Raw genomic sequence first — 17,185 nt, 5'->3', positions numbered from 1 at the left:
CTCCTGATCACTGTCCAGTGACCTCTGCATTAGGAAGGAAATCAACCAACGGGTTGATGATCTGGGTGAGTGCAGTGTGGAGGCGAGACTTGCCCAGTGTGGAGTGCGATACTGGTACCAACCAGGTTTAACTTGCCTGCTGTGCATGTGTTTTCAGATTGCGGATTTGGGCAAGATCGGGATGTCATCAAAATTCCTGTCCACATTCATGAAGGTGAGAGTGTGACTGACTGTGTTTCCTCTGTGTGTGCCCACACAGCAAGCAATCCCTACCCTGCTGAATAAACAGTGACTGTACAGTGTTACAACTGACCACTCAAGACAAAGCCCTCAAACACAACATGAGATTCTGATGTCGGTGGGAGAAACGCACTGTCAGTTCAGTCTTGTCCTTCCACAGGTTGCCTAACATATCACTTTAAACTTTCCAAATTAAAGAAAACCACAGCCGAGTTGAACCACCTATTAATCCCCGACTGAGGTGAACCAAACCGGATATCTTTAGATCAATAAATTAACTGTTTATTAGAGAAAACTAAATTCTTAAACAATACTAAGATATAGACAACATTTTTAAAAAAGTAACCAAGTCCTTGCAGATTTACGCTCCCACCGAAGTGGAATCTTCCAATGTGGAACTGTCCAAGGTTGTTTGAAGTCCTCGCAGCTGTCCGATGGGGGGAGAAAAAGGTTCTTCAACAGTAGGACAGCCAGTAATGTAGTAGAGCAGTTGAAGTGATGCTCCCCTTCTCCGGCGATGAAGACGGCAATTACAGTCCAGTAGTTAAAGTCATTGGTTATTTTCTTTTAAGAAATAAATGTGGCTTGACTTTTCAGAATTCTGAGTATAATAAATAGGATTTAAACAGACAGGGAGAGCTCTCCTATTTCCTTCAGTATATGCTGGCAGACAGTCTGTGTTTATCAAAAGCCAGTTTTTCAGCTAATTTCAAATATTAATCCCAACATTGGATATTTAACGTCAGTCTCTATGTGGCTGTATCCAAGGCAACCAGGATACACATTTTAAGCTGGTTGATTCCCACTCTGTATGTTTGTATCCAACGGCAACCAGAATGCACCTTCTCTAACTCCTGAGGCTTGCTTGTTCTTAAAGCAGTACTGATCCATTGCTGACTTAAAGATAATAGAAAATAGGAGCAGGAGTAGGCCATTCAGCCCTTCGAGCCTGCTCCACCGTTCATTATGGTCATGGCTGATCATTCAACTCAGTAACCTGTTCCTGCTTTCACCCCATACCCTTTGATCCCTTTGGACCCAAGAGCTATATCTAACTCCTACTTGAAAACATACAATGTTTTGGCTTCAACCGCTTTCTGTGGTAGCGAATTCCACAGGCTCACCACTCTCTAGGTGAAGAAATTTCTCCTCATCTCAGTCCTGAAAGGTTTACCCCGTATCCTTAGACTATGACCCCTGGTTCTGGACTCCCCCACCATCGGGAACATCCTTCCTGCATCTGCCCTGTCAAGTCCTGCTAGAATTTTATAGGTTTCCATGAGGTCCCCCCTCACTCTTCTGAACTCCAGTGAATATAATCCTAACCAACTCAATCTCTCCTCATACGTCAGTCCCGCCATCCCAGGAATCAGTCTGGTAAACCTTCGCTGCACTCCCTCTATAGCAAGAACATCCTTCCTCAGATAAGGAGACCAAAACTGCACACAATATTCCAGGTGTGGCCTCACCAAGGCCCTGTATAATTGCAGCAAGACATCCCTGCTCCTGTACTCAAATCCTCTCGCTATGAAGACCAACATTTGCCTTTTTTACCGTCTGTTGCACCTGCATGCTTACCTTCAGCGACTGGTGTACGAGAACACCCAGGTCTCACTGCATATTGCCCTCTGTTTATAGCCATTCGGATAATCTGCCTTCCTGTTTTTGCTACCAAAGTGGATAACCTCACAATTATCCACATTATACTGCATCTGCCATGCATTTGCCCACTCACTCAACTTGTGCAAATCACCATGAAGCCTCTCTGCATCCTCCTCACAATTCACCCTCCCACCCAGTTTTGTGTCATCTGCAAATTTGGAGATATTACATTTAGTTCCCTCATCTAAATCATTAATGTATATTGTGAATAGCCGTGGTCCTAGCAACGATCCCTGCGGTACCCCACTAGTCATTGCCTGCCATTCGGGAAAAGACCCAAGTATCCCTACTCTTTGTTTCCTGTCTGCCAACCAATTTTCTATCCATTGCAATACACTACCCCCAATCCCATGTGCTTTAATTTTAGATGCTAATCTCTTATGTGGGACTTTCTTGAAAGCCTTCTGAAAGTCCAAATAAACCACATCCACTGGCTCTCCCTCATCAACTCTACTAGTTACATCCTCGAAGAATTCTAGTAGATTTGTCAAGCTTGATTTCCCTTTCATAAATCCATGCTGACTCTACCCGATTCTCCCACTGTTCTCCAAGTGCTCTGCTATAAAATCTTTGATAATGAACTCTAGTATTTTCCCCACTACCGACGTCAGGCTGACTGGTCCATAATTCCCTGCTTTCTCTCTACCTCTCTTTTTAAATAGTGGGGTTACATTAGCTACCCTCCAATCTGAAGGAACTATTCCAGAGTCTATAGAATCTTGGAAGACGACCACCAATGCATCCACTATTTCTAGGGCCACTTCCTTAAGTACTCTGGGATGTAGATTATCAGGCCCTGGGGATTTATCGGCCTTCGGTCCCATCAATTTCCCCAACACCATTTCTCTACTAATCCTGATTTCCTTCAGTTCCTCTCTCTCACTAAACCCTGTGTTCCTCAGCATTTCTGGTATGATATTTGTGTCCTCCTTTGTGAAGACAGAACCAAAGTATGCATTTAGTTGGTCAGCCACTTCTTTGTTCCCCATAATAAATTCCCCTGTTTCTGACTGTAAGGGACCTACATTTCCCTTCAATCTTTTTCTCTTCACCTACCTATAGAAACTTTTACAGTCAGTTTTTATGTTCCCCGCAAGCTTGCTGTTGTACTCTATTTTCCCCTTCTTAATCAATCCCTTGGTCCTCCTTTGCTGAATTCTAAACTGCTCCCAATCCTCGGGTCTGTTGTTTTTTCTGGAAGATTTATATGCCTGTTCCTTGGATCTAATGCGATCTCTAATTTCCCTTGTAAGCCATGGTTTGGCTACCTTCCCCCTTTTACTTTTGTGCCAGACAGGGATAAACAATTGTTGCAGTTCATCCATGCGCTCTTTAAATGTTTGCCATTGCCTATCCACTGTCATCCCTTTAAGTAACATTTCCCAATCCATCATAGCCAACTCGCACCTCATACCTTCGTAGTTTCCTTTACTAAGATTCAGGACTCTAGTCTCAGAATCAACTACGTCACTCTCCATCTTGATGAAGAATTCTATCATGTTGTGGTCGCTCATCCCCAAGGGGTCTCACACCACTAGATTGTCAATTCTTCCCCTCTCATTACACAATACCCAGTCTAGGATGGCCTGTTCTCTAGTTGGTTCCTCAACGTATTGGTCCAGAAAACCATCCCCTATACACTCCAGAAATTCCTCCTCTACGGTATTGTGACTAATTTGATTTTCCCAATCTATATGCAGATTAAAGTCACCCTTAATTACAGATGTTCCTTTATCGCATGCGTCTCTAATTTCCTGTTTAATGCCATTCCCAACATCACCACTACAGTTTGGGGGTCTATATAATACCCCCACTAACGTTTTTTGCCCCTTAGTGTTTCTAAGGGGCTCCGTCCATTCAGATTCCACATCGTCGGAGCTACTTTCTTTCCTCACTATTGCATTAATTTCCTCTAACCAGCAATGCAACTCCACTGCCTTTTACTTTTTGTCTGTCCTTCCTAAATACTGAACATCCCTGGATGTTCATTTCCCATCCCTGGTCACCTTGCAGCCATGTCTCCATAATCCCGACTATATCATACCTGTTTACAACTATTTGCGCGATTAATTCATCCACTTTTTTGCGAATGCTCCGCGCGTTAAGGGACAAAGCCTTAAGGCTTGTCTTTTTAACATTACTTGTCTCCTTCCCACTATTTTTCACTGTGGCCCTGTTTGATTCTGGCCCTTGATTTCTCTGCCTGTCACTGTTCTTATTCCCCTTACTGTCTTTTGTTCTTGTCTTTTGATCCCCCCCCCCACCACTGACTCCTTGCAAAGGTTCCCATCCCCCTGCCGTTTTAGTTTAAACTCTCCCCAACCACTCTAGTGAATACTCCCCCAGGACATCAGTCCCGGACCTGCTCAGGTGTAATCCGTCCAGTTTGTACTGGTCCCACCTCCCCCAGAACCGGTCCCAATGCCCCAAAATCTAAAACCCTCCCCTCACACCATCTCTTCAGCCACGTATTCATCTGATATATCCTGCTATTTCTACTCTGACTAGCATGTGGCACTGGTAGTAATCCTGAGATCACTACCTTTGAGGTCCTGCTTTTCAACTTACTTCCTAGCTCCGTATATTCTGCTTTTAGGACCTCATTCTTTCTTTTTACCTAATGTCGTTTGTACCAATGTTACCACGACCACAGGCTGTTCACCCTCCCCCTTCAGAATGTCCTGTAACCGCTCTGAGACATCTTTGACCCTAGCACCAGGGAGGCAACATACCATCCTGGAATCTCTTTTGCGGCCACAGAAATGCCTATCTATTCTCCTTACAATTGAATCCCCTGTAACTATTGCATTCCCACACTTTTTAATCCTCCCCTGTGCAGCAGAGCAAAACTGGGGTGCAACGAATTGGGCTGTTGCTGCTTTCCCCTGAGAGGCCATTCCACCCAACAGTATCCAAAGCAGCATATCTGTTTTACAGGGGAATAGCTACAGGAGATTCCTGAACTGCCTGCCTACTCCGAGACACACTGCATACTTCCTGAAAAAAAAAGTATAATGACAATAGGTACACAGTGAGCAACCCTTACCCTGTATTATAGTTACTGAGTAACAATACTTGTGTTTGCTATCTCCCTAGGCCAACGTCCTGAGCTGTATGGTGAAGTGAGATCCTGATGTGGATGAAGGGTCCAAGTGTCTTTCCATTGAACTGGTCTCCAAGCTGGCAGCGAGTGTGCTGGAGGTCCCTTTCCTTCACCTTACCTGCCAGAGACTGATGTGAATCTAGAATCTTTTCTCTGTACTCTGTCTGAGGTGTGAAACCGTTTCTGTCTGCTGCTTGTTCCCCCACTCCAAGAAGATTCTCAATTTGAGCCTGGACTGAGAGGTCCTGGCTGCTGAACACGGGCTTGTGGGGGGGCTAACAGCGATTGATCAACCTGACTACCAAAGACTGTGTGAGAGGCACAGCCAGCCTAGACTTCTCCATCAATCCCTGGATTGTTCAGGAGGCTCCTGCTCAATCCTCAGCCTGGTCCATGTCCCAAAGACTGTGTGAGAGGCACAGCCAGCCTAGAATTCTCCATCAATCCCTGGATTGTTCAGGAGGCTCCTGCTCAATCCTCAGCCTGGTCCATGTCCCAAAGACTGTGTGAGAGGCACAGCCAGCCTAGACTTCTCCATCAATCCCTGGATTATTCAGGAGGCTCCTGCTCAATCCTCAGCCTGGTCCATGTCCCAAAGACTGTGTGAGAGGCACAGCCAGCCTAGACTTCTCCATCAATCCCTGGATTGTTCAGGAGGCTCCTGCTCGATCCACAGTCTGGTCTGGGGCGTGAGGCCATTAATCAGAAGAGGGCCGCTGCCAAAGACCACGGCTGGATGTGACTCGCCTTTTGTCTCATGACTTAAACCTTCCGATTGGCCCTTTGCAATCAATGTTTCAGTAAAATCTTTTTATTCATTAAAACATGACCTTCTGTGTCAAAGGCAGTGTGAGCAGAAACAAAACAGCCTGGGTTCCTGTCTCAGGCCACATTGTCATATGTGACTGCCTCTGAATTTTAGATACTGCCTGTTCAATGTGATGTACTTCAATAAAAGCTGTTTTTAAATTTGCACAGAAAGTTGTTGTACAATAAATGCCCAGTGAAATTTCTGTCCACAGCCCTCCCACTCCTTGCTGCAGTGGTTCTAGAGGGAAATCCAGGTCCGGGACAGATTAGACCATCTCTACGATGTATAACCTACAGGAACGTGCCAAGGTAGAGAGAGGTTTGTGAGTACTGAGCTGTCTGTCCTCGGCCAAGGAGCCCTGGTTTTGTGTTTAAGTTGCTACTGTCGTAAAAGGCATTGGTGAGACTGTAGCTCGAGCACTGCATACAGTTTTGGTTTGCTTATTTAAGGAGGGATATATTTTCATTGGAAGCAGTTCAGAAAAGGTTCACTAGGCTGATTCCTGGGATGAAGGGTTGGACTCATTGGAGTTTAGAAGAATGGGAGGTCTTAATGGAACATAAGATTCTGAGAGGGCATTTCCCCTCATGAGGGAAATCTAGAAATGGGGGCAGTTTGAAAATAAGGGGTCTCCCATTTAAGATGGAGATGAGGAGGAATTCCTTTGAGGGTCGTTAATCTTTGGAATTCTCTTCCCCAGAGAGCAGTGGAGGCTGGGTCATTGAATATATTCAAGGCTGAGTTAGATAGATTTTTGATCTACAGAGTCATTGAGGGTTATGTTGGGGGGGGGACAGGAAAGTGGAGTTAAGGCCACAATCAGATCAGCCATGACCTTATTGAATGGCAGAGCAGGCTTGAGGAGTCAAATTGCCTACTCCTGCTCCTAATTCTGATGTTCTCTAGTGTCTCTCTCTAATTTGTTCACAGGATGTGGGCATTGTTGGCAAGCCCAGTATGTATTGCCCTCAAAATGGCGGGGATGGTGAGCTGCCTTTTTAAACTGCTGCAGTACATCTGCACTGCTTTTAGGGAGGGAGTTCCAGGATTTTGACCCAGCGACAGTGAAGGAACGGCCGATAGTTCCAAGTCAGAATGGTGTGTGGCTTGGAGGGGAACTTGCAGGTGGTGGTGTCCCCATGCATCTGCTGCCCTTGTCCTTCTAGTTGGTGGAGGTCGCGGGTTTGGGCGGCGCTGTCGAAGGAGCCTTGGAGTGTTGCTGCAGTGCATCTTGTAGATGGTACACACTGCTGCCACTGTGCGTCGGTGGTGGAGGGAGTGAATGTTTGTGGATGGGGTGCCCATCAAGCGGGCTGCTTTGTCCTGGATGGTGTCGAGCTTCTTCAGTGTTGTTGGAGCTGCACCCATCCAGGCAAGTGGAGAGTATTCCATCACACTCCTGACTTGTGCCTTGTAGATGGTGGACAGGCTGTGGGGAGTCAGGAGGTGAGTTACTCACTGCAGAATTCCCAGCCTCTGACCTGCTCTTGTAGCCACGGTATTTATATGGTTGGTCCAATTCAGTTTCTGTTCAATGGTAACCCCCAGGATGTTGATTGGGGGGGGTTCTGCGATGGTAATGCTGATGAATGTCAAGGGGAGATAGTTAGATTCTCTCTTGTTGGAGATGGTCATTGCCTGGCACTTATGCGAATGTTACTTGCCGCTTATCAGCCCAAGCCTCAATGTTGTCCAGGTCTTGCTGCATGTGGGCATGGACTGCTTCAGTATCTCAGGAGTTACAAATAGTTTGAACATTGTGTCATCATCAGTGAACATCCCCACTTCTGACCTTCTGATTGAAGGAAGGTCATTGATGAAGCAGCTGAAGATGGTTGGGCCTAGGAGACTACCCTGAGGAACTCCTGCAGTGATGTCCTGGAGCTCAGATGATTGGCCTCCAACAACCATCTTCCTTTGTGCTCGGTATGACTCCAACCAGTGGAGAGTTTTCCCCCTGATTCCCATTGACTCCAGTTTTGCTAGGGCTCCTTGATGTCGAGGACAGTTACTCTCACCTCACCTGGAATTCAGCTCCTTTCTGGCAGAATCAGTGTCAGTCAGCAGGTTATTCCTGAGCAAGTGTTGCTCAATAGCACAGTGAACCATACCTTCTGTCACTTAACTGGTGATTCAGAGTAGACTCTTGGGGCAGTAACTGACCAGATAGGCTTTTAATGGACAGGACATACCTGGGCAGTTTTCCACATGCTCGGGTCGATGCCAGCGTTTTAACTTTATTGAAACAGCTTGGCTAGGGGCATGGCTAGTTCTGCAACACCAGTCTACAGCACTACAGCTGGGATGTAGCCTTTCCTGGATCCTGCTGTCTAACTGGGTGGCTTAGCTAGTCCTCGGACATCAATTACTCCCCAGTGTGAGTTATAGTGGGGGTGGGCATAGAATCTCCCTGGGCACCTGCTATGTGGCTGAGATTATTAACCTTTAACTCTGGAATCATTTGTAAAGAGGTTAAAACTGTGTAATCTCCTCCCTGGCACCAGCCAATGACTGGTCATTGAGCAGCAGGTAAACTCAATAGGTTTGAAAAAAAACAGGCCTTTAATCACTTGTCTGTAACATTTCAAAACTTAATTGGATGTCCTGAGTCTTCAGGGTTTGAGCCCCTCCTTTTCCTGCTTTGATACTTGGTGCAGCACTGGAGCACAGAGCAGGACTGTGGACCTGGAACCATCCTCCTCCTCACTGTTAGTGAAGCCTTGTTATAACGTTCCAACGCCGAGGGACTGGGGTCAGTCTATCAGACTAGCGCTGTCCAGCGATTCCTCATACAGGACGACTGCAGAAGGCTCTAAACGGGCAGAGAGCAAATGTTAAACAGCAGCCTCGCCCCGCACACGTTACAACATCTCTCTTTTCACCCCCAACACTGACTCTCCCTGTTCTGAGATCAGTTCATGCAGCACAGGCCTGGGTGTTAAACAGGCAGATGTCCATTCACCAAACTGAGGAAACCGATGACAGTCTCTGATCCACAACGAACTGTTTTATTGTCAATTCGTGGTTCAGTCCAAACATCAGTTCCCGCTCTTCCCTCCTAGACTAACTCTCTGTCCAGAGGCAGCGCCCACCCACCCACACTGGGCAAAAACCCAGCCCTTAAATACAAAATTATATTGAGCTCTTTAACGCCTCCCTGGAGCTATGCACTTGCCCCCTAACCGACGAAAACACAAGTTAAAAGCCAGTTAGCCTGGAATCTATTATTAGACACTGGATAACATGGCACTTTGCTTAATCGTATTTGAATTTTCAATAAGGGGCTACATGAGGTTATTCCACACAATTAGGACTCGGGGTTGTGGGTAATAGTATAAATTGAGGATTTGTTAATGGACAGAAAAGAGTGGGGATAAACAGGACCTTTTCCGGTTGGCAGGCAGTAACTAGCAGGGTACGACAGGGATCAGTGCTTGGGAGTCGGCTATTTACAATCTATATTAATAACTTGGATGAGGGGACCGAGTGTAACGTATGCAAGTTTGCTGACGATACAAAGTTAAGGTGGGCAGGAACATGGCAGATGGAATACAATGCCGTTTCACACAGATGGGGAGAATCTTTGGAATTCTCTAGTCGAGAGAGCTGTGGATGATCAGTCGATGGGTAGATTTTTGGGCGCTGAGGGAATGAAAGGATATGGGGAGAGTGTGGGAAGGCAGAGTCGAGATAGTAAATCATCTTTGATCGTATTGAATGGGAGAGCAGGCCCTAGGGGCTGAATGGCCTCCCCCGTCCCTATTTCTTATGTAATCCTCACCTCGTTTGTGTCTCTCCCAAATCCGGTCCCACTCTGAAAAAACAAATGGGACAAAGATTAACAAACTGCCAAATTCAGGCTCACATTGTCCCTTCCTACACACTCAATCTTTCACTGGGACTCGCCTGGTCTTCCAGGATGGGAGACCCCCTCCCTCAGTGTCTCCCCAGACCGGGGGGACCCCTCTCCTCCCCTCCCTCAGTCTCTGTCCAGACCGGGGGACCCCCTCTCCTCCCCTAGTCTCTCCCCAGACCGGGAAACCCCCTCCCCTCCCCTCCCTCAGTCTCTGTCCAGACCGGGGGAACCCCCTCCCTCAGTCTCTCCCCAGACCGGGGACACTCTCCCCTCAGTCTCTGTCCAGACCGGGGGAACCCCCTCCCCTAGTCTGTTCCCAGACCAGGGGGACCCCATCCCCTCCCTCCCTCTCTCCAGACTGGGGGGGGAAGCCCTCCCCTCCCTCAGTCTCTCCCCAGACTGGAAGACCCCCTCCCCTCCCTCAGTCTCTCCCCATCCCCCCTCAGTCTCTCCCCAGACCGGGAGACCCCCTCCCCAAGTCTCTTCTCAAACAGATCAATTGGAGCCTGCTGACTATCCCACTCCACCCGAGATGAGATCACTTTACAGAACACAGGCCAGGGTTGGAGCCTGGGACTTTCCTGCTCTGTCTGAGGGGAGGCTCTGGGTAGACCGGGCTATTTTAAAACCCTCCCCTCCCCTCTCACGTACCTGTGGAGAAGTAGAGAACGACAGCCTGGAGATCGAGTGCATCAGGCCCTCTCCACTGCTCGCAGTCGGGGCTGAGTCTGTTTAGAGGGGAGCAGCTGGGACTGGGACTAGGGCCCTCCATGTGGGCAGGACCCGGTGGCTGAGAGTTCAGTCCTGTGTGATGTTGGGCTTGTGAGCTCTCGCCACCTGGGCCAGGCTCAGTGATGAATGAGAGACCCCACTGGTTGTGAAAGATCGCCCCTAGGCCGTGACCGAGCCTGGGGCCGGAGTCGCTGCCGCTGCTATCATCGCTAGCTCCCCCTCCGCCGCTTCCCGCCGTCTCCAGGCTCCGGCTCAGGTTCTCCTTCACTTTGCTGGCGTAGCTGATCCGTGGCAACGTTCTGGCACTGCTGCTGCCCACTGGGAAGGTGGCGGGCGTCTTGAACAGGGTCCAGCGCTGCTGCTGCTCCTCCTCACCATGACCGCCACTCCCCTCTCCCTCATCCGGAGAGTCACCCCCCTCACAATCCCGGGGCCTGGCTGCCCGCCCGCCAGGACACTCCCTTCCCATGGGTCTGGGCTTCCACCTACGGGTGAAGCCATTCACCGCTCCATCGGCAGGCTTCCTCTCGAACCGTCGCCCGAAGCTCCTCCTCTCGCCTCGGTGAAGATGGTTGGTGCTCCTCATTCTGCCGTCTCCCCCCGGCAGCCTCCCCATGGGCCGGTAGTAGCCACCCTCACCCCCTGGGACCCTCCCCATGGGCCGGTGGTAGCCACCCTCACCCCCAGGGGCCCTGCCCGCAGGGCGATAGTAACTGCTCCCTCCTCCACCACCATCCAGCGCCCGACGGTACTTGGCACCAACGCCATTCGCCGAGGTTGGGACCCTCGGCTCCTCAGCCTCCCGACTCATCGAGCCGTCCATCTCCTCATCAGCGCTGTAACCATTACACTCCCGGGTACCTGCAGAGACAGAGAGAGAACATCAGGGTTATCAGTAAATGTTACTGCAGCATGCCCTCTCTCTAACACTGCCTCATCCCCTCTCTCACACACACTCCACAACACAGAGAGAGAGAACATCAGGGTTATCAGTAAATGTTACTGCAGCATGCCCTCTCTCTAACACTGCCTCATCCCCTCTCTCACACACACTCCACAACACAGAGAGAGAGAACATCAGGGTTATCAGTCACTGTTACTGCAGCATGCCCTCTCTCTAACACACTCCACAACACAGAGACACAGAGAGAGAGAACATCAGGGGTATCAGTCACTGTTACTGCAGCATGCCCTCTCTCTAACACACTCCACAACACAGACACAGAGAGAGAACATCAGGGTTATCAGTAAATGTTACTGCAGCATGCCCTCTCTCTAACACTGCCTCACCCCCTCTCTCACACACACTCCACAACACAGAGAGAGAGAACATCAGGGTTATCAGTAACTGTTACTGTAGCATGCCCTCTCTCTAACACTGCCTCATCCCCTCTCTCACACACACTCCACAACACAGAGAGAGAGAACATCAGGGTTATCAGTCACTGTTACTGCAGCATGCCCTCTCTCACACACACTCCACAACACAGAGACACAGAGAGAGAGAACATCAGGGGTATCAGTCACTGTTACTGCAGCATGCCCTCTCTCACACACACTCCACAACACAGAGACACAGAGAGAGAGAACATCAGGGTTATCAGTAAATGTTACTGCAGCATGCCCTCTCTCTAACACTGCCTCATCCCCTCTCTCACACACTCCACAACACAGAGAGAGAGAACATCAGGGTTATCAGTAACTGTTACTGTAGCATGCCCTCTCTCTAACACTGCCTCATCCCCTCTCTCACACACACTCCACAACACAGAGAGAGAGAACATCAGGGTTATCAGTCACTGTTACTGCAGCATGCCCTCTCTCACACACACTCCACAACACAGAGACACAGAGAGAGAGAACATCAGGGTTATCAGTCACTGTTACTGCAGCATGCCCTCTCTCTAACACTGCCTCATCCCCTCTCTCACACACACTCCACAACACAGAGAGAGAGAACATCAGGGTTATCAGTCACTGTTACTGCAGCATGCCCTCTCTCACACACACTCCACAACACAGAGACACAGAGAGAGAGAACATCAGGGGTATCAGTCACTGTTACTGCAGCATGCCCTCTCTCACACACACTCCACAACACAGAGACACAGAGAGAGAACATCAGGGGTATCAGTAACTGTTACTGTAGCATGCCCTCTCTCTAACACACTCCACAACACAGACACAGAGAGAGAACATCAGGGTTATCAGTAAATGTTACTGCAGCATGCCCTCTCTCTAACACTGCCTCATCCTCTCTCTCACACACTCCACAACACAGAGAGAGAGAACATCAGGGTTATCAGTAACTGTTACTGTAGCATGCCCTCTCTCTAACACTGCCTCATCCCCTCTCTCACACACTCCACAACACAGAGAGAGAGAACATCAGGGTTATCAGTAACTGTTACTGTAGCATGCCCTCTCTCTAACACTGCCTCATCCCCTCTCTCACACACACTCCACAACACAGAGAGAGAGAGAACATCAGGGTTATCAGTCACTGTTACTGCCTCATCCCCTCTCTCTCACACACTCCACAACACAGAGACAGAGAGAGAACATCAGGGGTATCAGTAACTGTTACTGTAGCATGCCCTCTCTCTAACACACTCCACAACACAGAGACACAGAGAGAGAGAACATCAGGGTTATCAGTCACTGTTACTGCAGCATGCCCTCTCTCTAACACTGCCTCACCCCCTCTCTCACACACACTCCACAACACAGAGACACAGAGAGAGAGAACATCAGGGTTATCAGTCACTGTTACTGCAGCATGCCCTCTCTCTAACACTGCCTCACCCCCTCTCTCACACACACTCCACAACACAGAGACACAGAGAGAGAGAACATCAGGGTTATCAGTCACTGTTACTGCAGCATGCCCTCTCTCTAACACTGCCTCACCCCCTCTCTCACACACACTCCACAACACAGAGACAGAGAGAGAGAGAACATCAGGGTTATCAGTCACTGTTACTGCAGCATGCCCTCTCTCTAACACACACCACAACACAGAGACACAGAGAGAGAGAACATCAGGGTTATCAGTCACTGTTACTGCAGCATGCCCTCTCTCACACACACTCCACAACACAGAGACACAGAGAGAGAGAACATCAGGGTTATCAGTAAATGTTACTGCAGCATGCCCTCTCTCTAACACACACCACAACACAGAGACACAGAGAGAGAGAACATCAGGGTTATCAGTCACTGTTACTGCAGCACAACTTCAACAGCCCCCAGACACCCCCTCTCCCCCCAACACTGCCTCACCCCCCTCCCCCCATACCTCGCACACACTCCCCAATATAGAGAGAGAGAACATCAGGGGTTTGGATGACTGCAACCGTGGCAGAGACTTAAGTAACCCCCAGGCGCCCTAGCCCATGCACTCATTCTAACACTGGCTCAGCCCTCTCTCTCACCCCCCCCCCCCCCCCCTCAACACCCTGGGCTCCTGCGACAGACAGAGAGAGAGAGAACATCAAGCCTCCTGGTCAGTGAGTGTAAATCACCCCACTCACACCCGCTTCCATAGTTTAAATTCCTGCGGGAGGGCTAGCAATGTACCGAAAGGACAATATCACAGCAGGTGAAGGAAAGATATGTCAGTGTGAGCAGCTTATAGAAACTCTGGGTAGAATTAAGCTGGGGGTTGTCTACACACCTGTTGAAGGAAATATATCATCATTATCAAATTTATCCTAGATCCACCTCCAGATAAATACTGCGGCTCCCAAGAGCAGGTTGGAGGCCCGGGATAGTGCAGCCAGTGACTCGACTCTTGTTCAAGGAGCCCGAGTCAAATTGACATCAACAGGAAATGCAGAAAGCTTTTTGGAGCAGCCTTGATAAAAGAGCTGAATTCCAGAGGCTGGGTGCAAGTGACTGCCCTTGACATCAAGGCAGCATCTGACCGAGTATGGCATCAAGGAGCTGGAGTAATACTGGAGTCAATGGGAATCAGGGGGAAAACCCTCCACTGATGGGAGTCGGACCAAGCACGAAGGAAGATGGTTGTGGTTGTTGGAGGTCAATCATCTGAGCTCCAGGACATCACTGCAGGAGTTCCTCAGGGTAGTCTCCTAGGCCCAACCATCTTCAGCTGCTTCATCAATGACCTTCCTTCAATCAGAAGGTCAGAAGTGGGGATGTTCCCTGATGATTGCACAATGTTCAGCACCATTAGTGACTCCTCAGATACTGAAGCAGTCCGTGTAGAAATGCAGCAAGACCTGGACAATATCCAGGCTTGGGCTGATAAGTGGCAAGTAACATTCGCACCACACAAGTGCCAGGCAATGACCATCTCCAACAAGAGAGAATCTAACCATCTCCCCTTGACATTCAATGGCATTACCATCGCAGAACCCCCCCCAATCAACATCCTGGGGGTTACCATTGAACAGAAACTGAACTGGAGTAGCCATATAAATACCGTGGCGACAAGAGCAGGTCAGAGGCTGGGAATTCTGCAGTGAGTAACTCACCTCCTGACTCCCCAAAGCCTGTCCACCATCTACAAGGCACAAGTCAGGAGTGTGATGGAATACTCTCCACTTGCCTGGATGGGTGCAGCTCCAACAACACTCAGGAAGCTCGACACCATCCGGGACAAAGCAGCCCACTTGATTGGCATCCCATCTACAAACATTCACTCCCTCCACCACCGACGCAGAGTGACAGCAGTGTGTACCATCTACAAGATGCACTGCAGCAACTCGCCAAGGGTCCTTCGACAGCACCGCCCAAACCCGCGACCTCTACCAACTAGAAGGACAAGGGCAGCAAATACATGGGAACATCACCACATGCAAGTTCCCCTCCAAGTCACACACCATCCTGACTTGGAATTATATCGGCCGTTCCTTCACTGTCGCTGGGTCAAAATCCTGGAAACTCCCTCCCTAACAGCACTGTGGGTGTACCTACCCCACACGGACTGCAGCGGTTCAAGGCAGCAGCTCACCACCACCTTCCCGATGGGCAATAAATGCCGGCCGAGCCAGCGACACCCACATCCCAGGAATAAATTTTAAAAATGTTCAGAACCCTGGTTAGACCACATCTGGAATAGTGTGTACCGATCTGGACACTGCACTTCAGAAAGGAGTGCATCGCAGATTTACCAGAACGTTACCAGTGCTCCAACAGTTAGGAAGTGAGGAGAGATTAAATAAACTAGCCTTACGCTCCCTGGAAGATAGAAGCTTTAAAGTGGGGCTTTTGACTGAGGGCTTTGAATACAACAGATAGGGTGGATAGAGAGAAACGATCTCCCCTGGATGAATTCGAGCCAGGCCATTCAGGAACACTTCTTCACACAGAGGGTGATGAAGTGTGGGAACGCAGTAGAGGCTGATTCAATTCATCATTTTAAACCGCAGCTTGTTAAGGTCCTTTGCTGGACATGAATCTGGAGCTCAGGCAGATGGTGGAATTAGGATACAGATCAGACACAATCTCCCTCTATCTGTCTGTCTGTCTCTCCTCCTTTCGTTCATACCCGCTTCCGGTCGCATCGCTGCCTCTTGGCTTCAGTCCCCGGTCTGTCTCGCGCTCTCTCTCTCAATACTCAGGTCACAGGCTGGCGCCGGTCGTGGAGTCTCTCTCTTTGTCTGTCTTTCTGGCTGTCTTGCTCTTGTCTGTCTCACTCGCTTTCTCTCTGTCTGGCTGTCTATCTCTGTCTGGCTATCTAGATCTTGTCTGTCTCTCTCTCTCTCTGTCTTACTGTCTAGATCTTGTCTGTCTCACTCGCTTTCTCTCTGTCTGGCTGACTAGCTTGTCAGTCTTGTTCTCTCTGTCTGGCTATCTAGATCTTGTCTGTCTCTCTCTCTCTGTCTGTCTAGCTCTTGTCTGTCTTGCTCTTGTCTGTCTCTCTGTCTTTCTATCTCTGTGTCTGGCTGTCTAGCTCTTGTCTGTCTTGCTCTGTCTCTGTCTGGCTGTCTAGCTCTTGTCTGTCTCTCTCTCTGTCTGGCTATCTAGATCTTGTCTGTCTTGCTCTCTGTCTGGCTGTCTAGCTCTTGTCTGTCTGTCTAGCTCTGTGTCTGTCTGTCTAGCTCTGTGTCTGTCTCTCTCTCTCTCTGTCTGCCTGTCTAGCTCTTGTCTGTCTGGCTGTCTAGCTCTTGTCTGTCTGTCTAGCTCTGTGTCTGTCTCTCTCTCTCTGTCTGCCTGTCTAGCTCTTGTCTGTCTTGCTCTCTGTCTGGCTGGCTCTGTGTCTGTCTCTCTCTCTCTGTCTGCCTGTCTAGCTCTTGTCTGTCTCACTCTCTCTCTCTCTGTCTGCCTGTCTGTCTAGCTCTTGTCTGTCTCACTCGTTCTCTGTTTGTTTGTCTCTCTCTTTCTCTCTTTTCCTGGGTTTCGCGCTCACTCACTCACTCACCCCACACCGGAAGGGGAAATGAAGGGAAACTGACGGGGAGGAAGCGCGTGATTAACCGGAAACGGAAATGACGATTTGATGGACAGGACATGAGACAAATAAAGTAACTTCTCTCAGAAAATCCCGCCCAAAACAGAGGAGGAAATGAGGGAGGGAGGGAAGAAGGAAAGGAAATGAGGGAGGGAGGGAAGAAGGAAAGGAAATGAGGGAGGGAGGGAAGGAGGAGGAAATGAGGGAGGGAGGGAAGGAGGGGGAAATGAGGGAGGGAGGGAGGGAGGGAGGAAGAAAGAAATGAGGGAGGGAGGGAGGGAGGGAGGAAGAAATGAGGGAGGGAGGGAGGGAGGGAGGAAGAAATGAGGGAGGGAGGAAGAAAGTAAGAAATGAGGGAGACGG

General features: G+C 49.3%; 2 protein-coding genes across 2 annotated transcripts in view; one reads left to right on the top strand and one right to left on the bottom strand.

The window, feature by feature from the left end:
- kif22 (kinesin family member 22) overlaps positions 1-5,986 on the top strand; it is a 31,299-nt gene extending 25,313 nt beyond the window's left edge. Inside the window, exons 14-15 of the mRNA XM_068028507.1 lie at positions 158-214; positions 4,999-5,986. Coding sequence (XP_067884608.1) covers positions 158-214; positions 4,999-5,028 — 87 coding nt within the window. The 3' untranslated portion in view covers positions 5,029-5,986. The remainder of the gene's footprint in view (positions 1-157; positions 215-4,998) is intronic.
- A 2,373-nt stretch (positions 5,987-8,359) lies between these two features.
- si:ch211-214j24.10 (uncharacterized protein LOC558894 homolog) lies at positions 8,360-16,817 on the bottom strand. Its single transcript, XM_068028514.1, has 4 exons — positions 15,920-16,817; positions 10,324-11,265; positions 9,598-9,630; positions 8,360-8,628 (listed from the first exon to the last, which is right to left on the bottom strand). The coding sequence occupies exons 1-4, from the start codon at positions 15,933-15,935 to the stop codon at positions 8,570-8,572; spliced, it is 1,050 nt and encodes a 349-aa protein (XP_067884615.1). The 5' UTR covers positions 15,936-16,817; the 3' UTR covers positions 8,360-8,569.
- Positions 16,818-17,185: the final 368 nt, after the last annotated feature.

This window comes from Heterodontus francisci, unplaced genomic scaffold, assembly GCF_036365525.1.
Source record: "Heterodontus francisci isolate sHetFra1 unplaced genomic scaffold, sHetFra1.hap1 HAP1_SCAFFOLD_1030, whole genome shotgun sequence".
Classification (NCBI taxonomy): domain Eukaryota; kingdom Metazoa; phylum Chordata; class Chondrichthyes; order Heterodontiformes; family Heterodontidae; genus Heterodontus; species Heterodontus francisci.
The sequence above is the reverse complement of the archived record's forward strand: the minus strand, read 5'-3'. Positions and strand labels throughout refer to the sequence as shown.

Bases quoted from the DNA above. Each gene is read 5' to 3' on its own strand.
- si:ch211-214j24.10 (XM_068028514.1), bottom strand. The intron at 9,631-10,323 runs GTACGTGAGAGG...TTGTTTTTTCAG, and splicing joins CGTTCTCTACTTCTCCACAG to AGTGGGACCGGATTTGGGAG. The intron at 8,629-9,597 runs GTGAGGATTACA...CTGCCCGTTTAG, and splicing joins TTGGGAGAGACACAAACGAG to AGCCTTCTGCAGTCGTCCTG.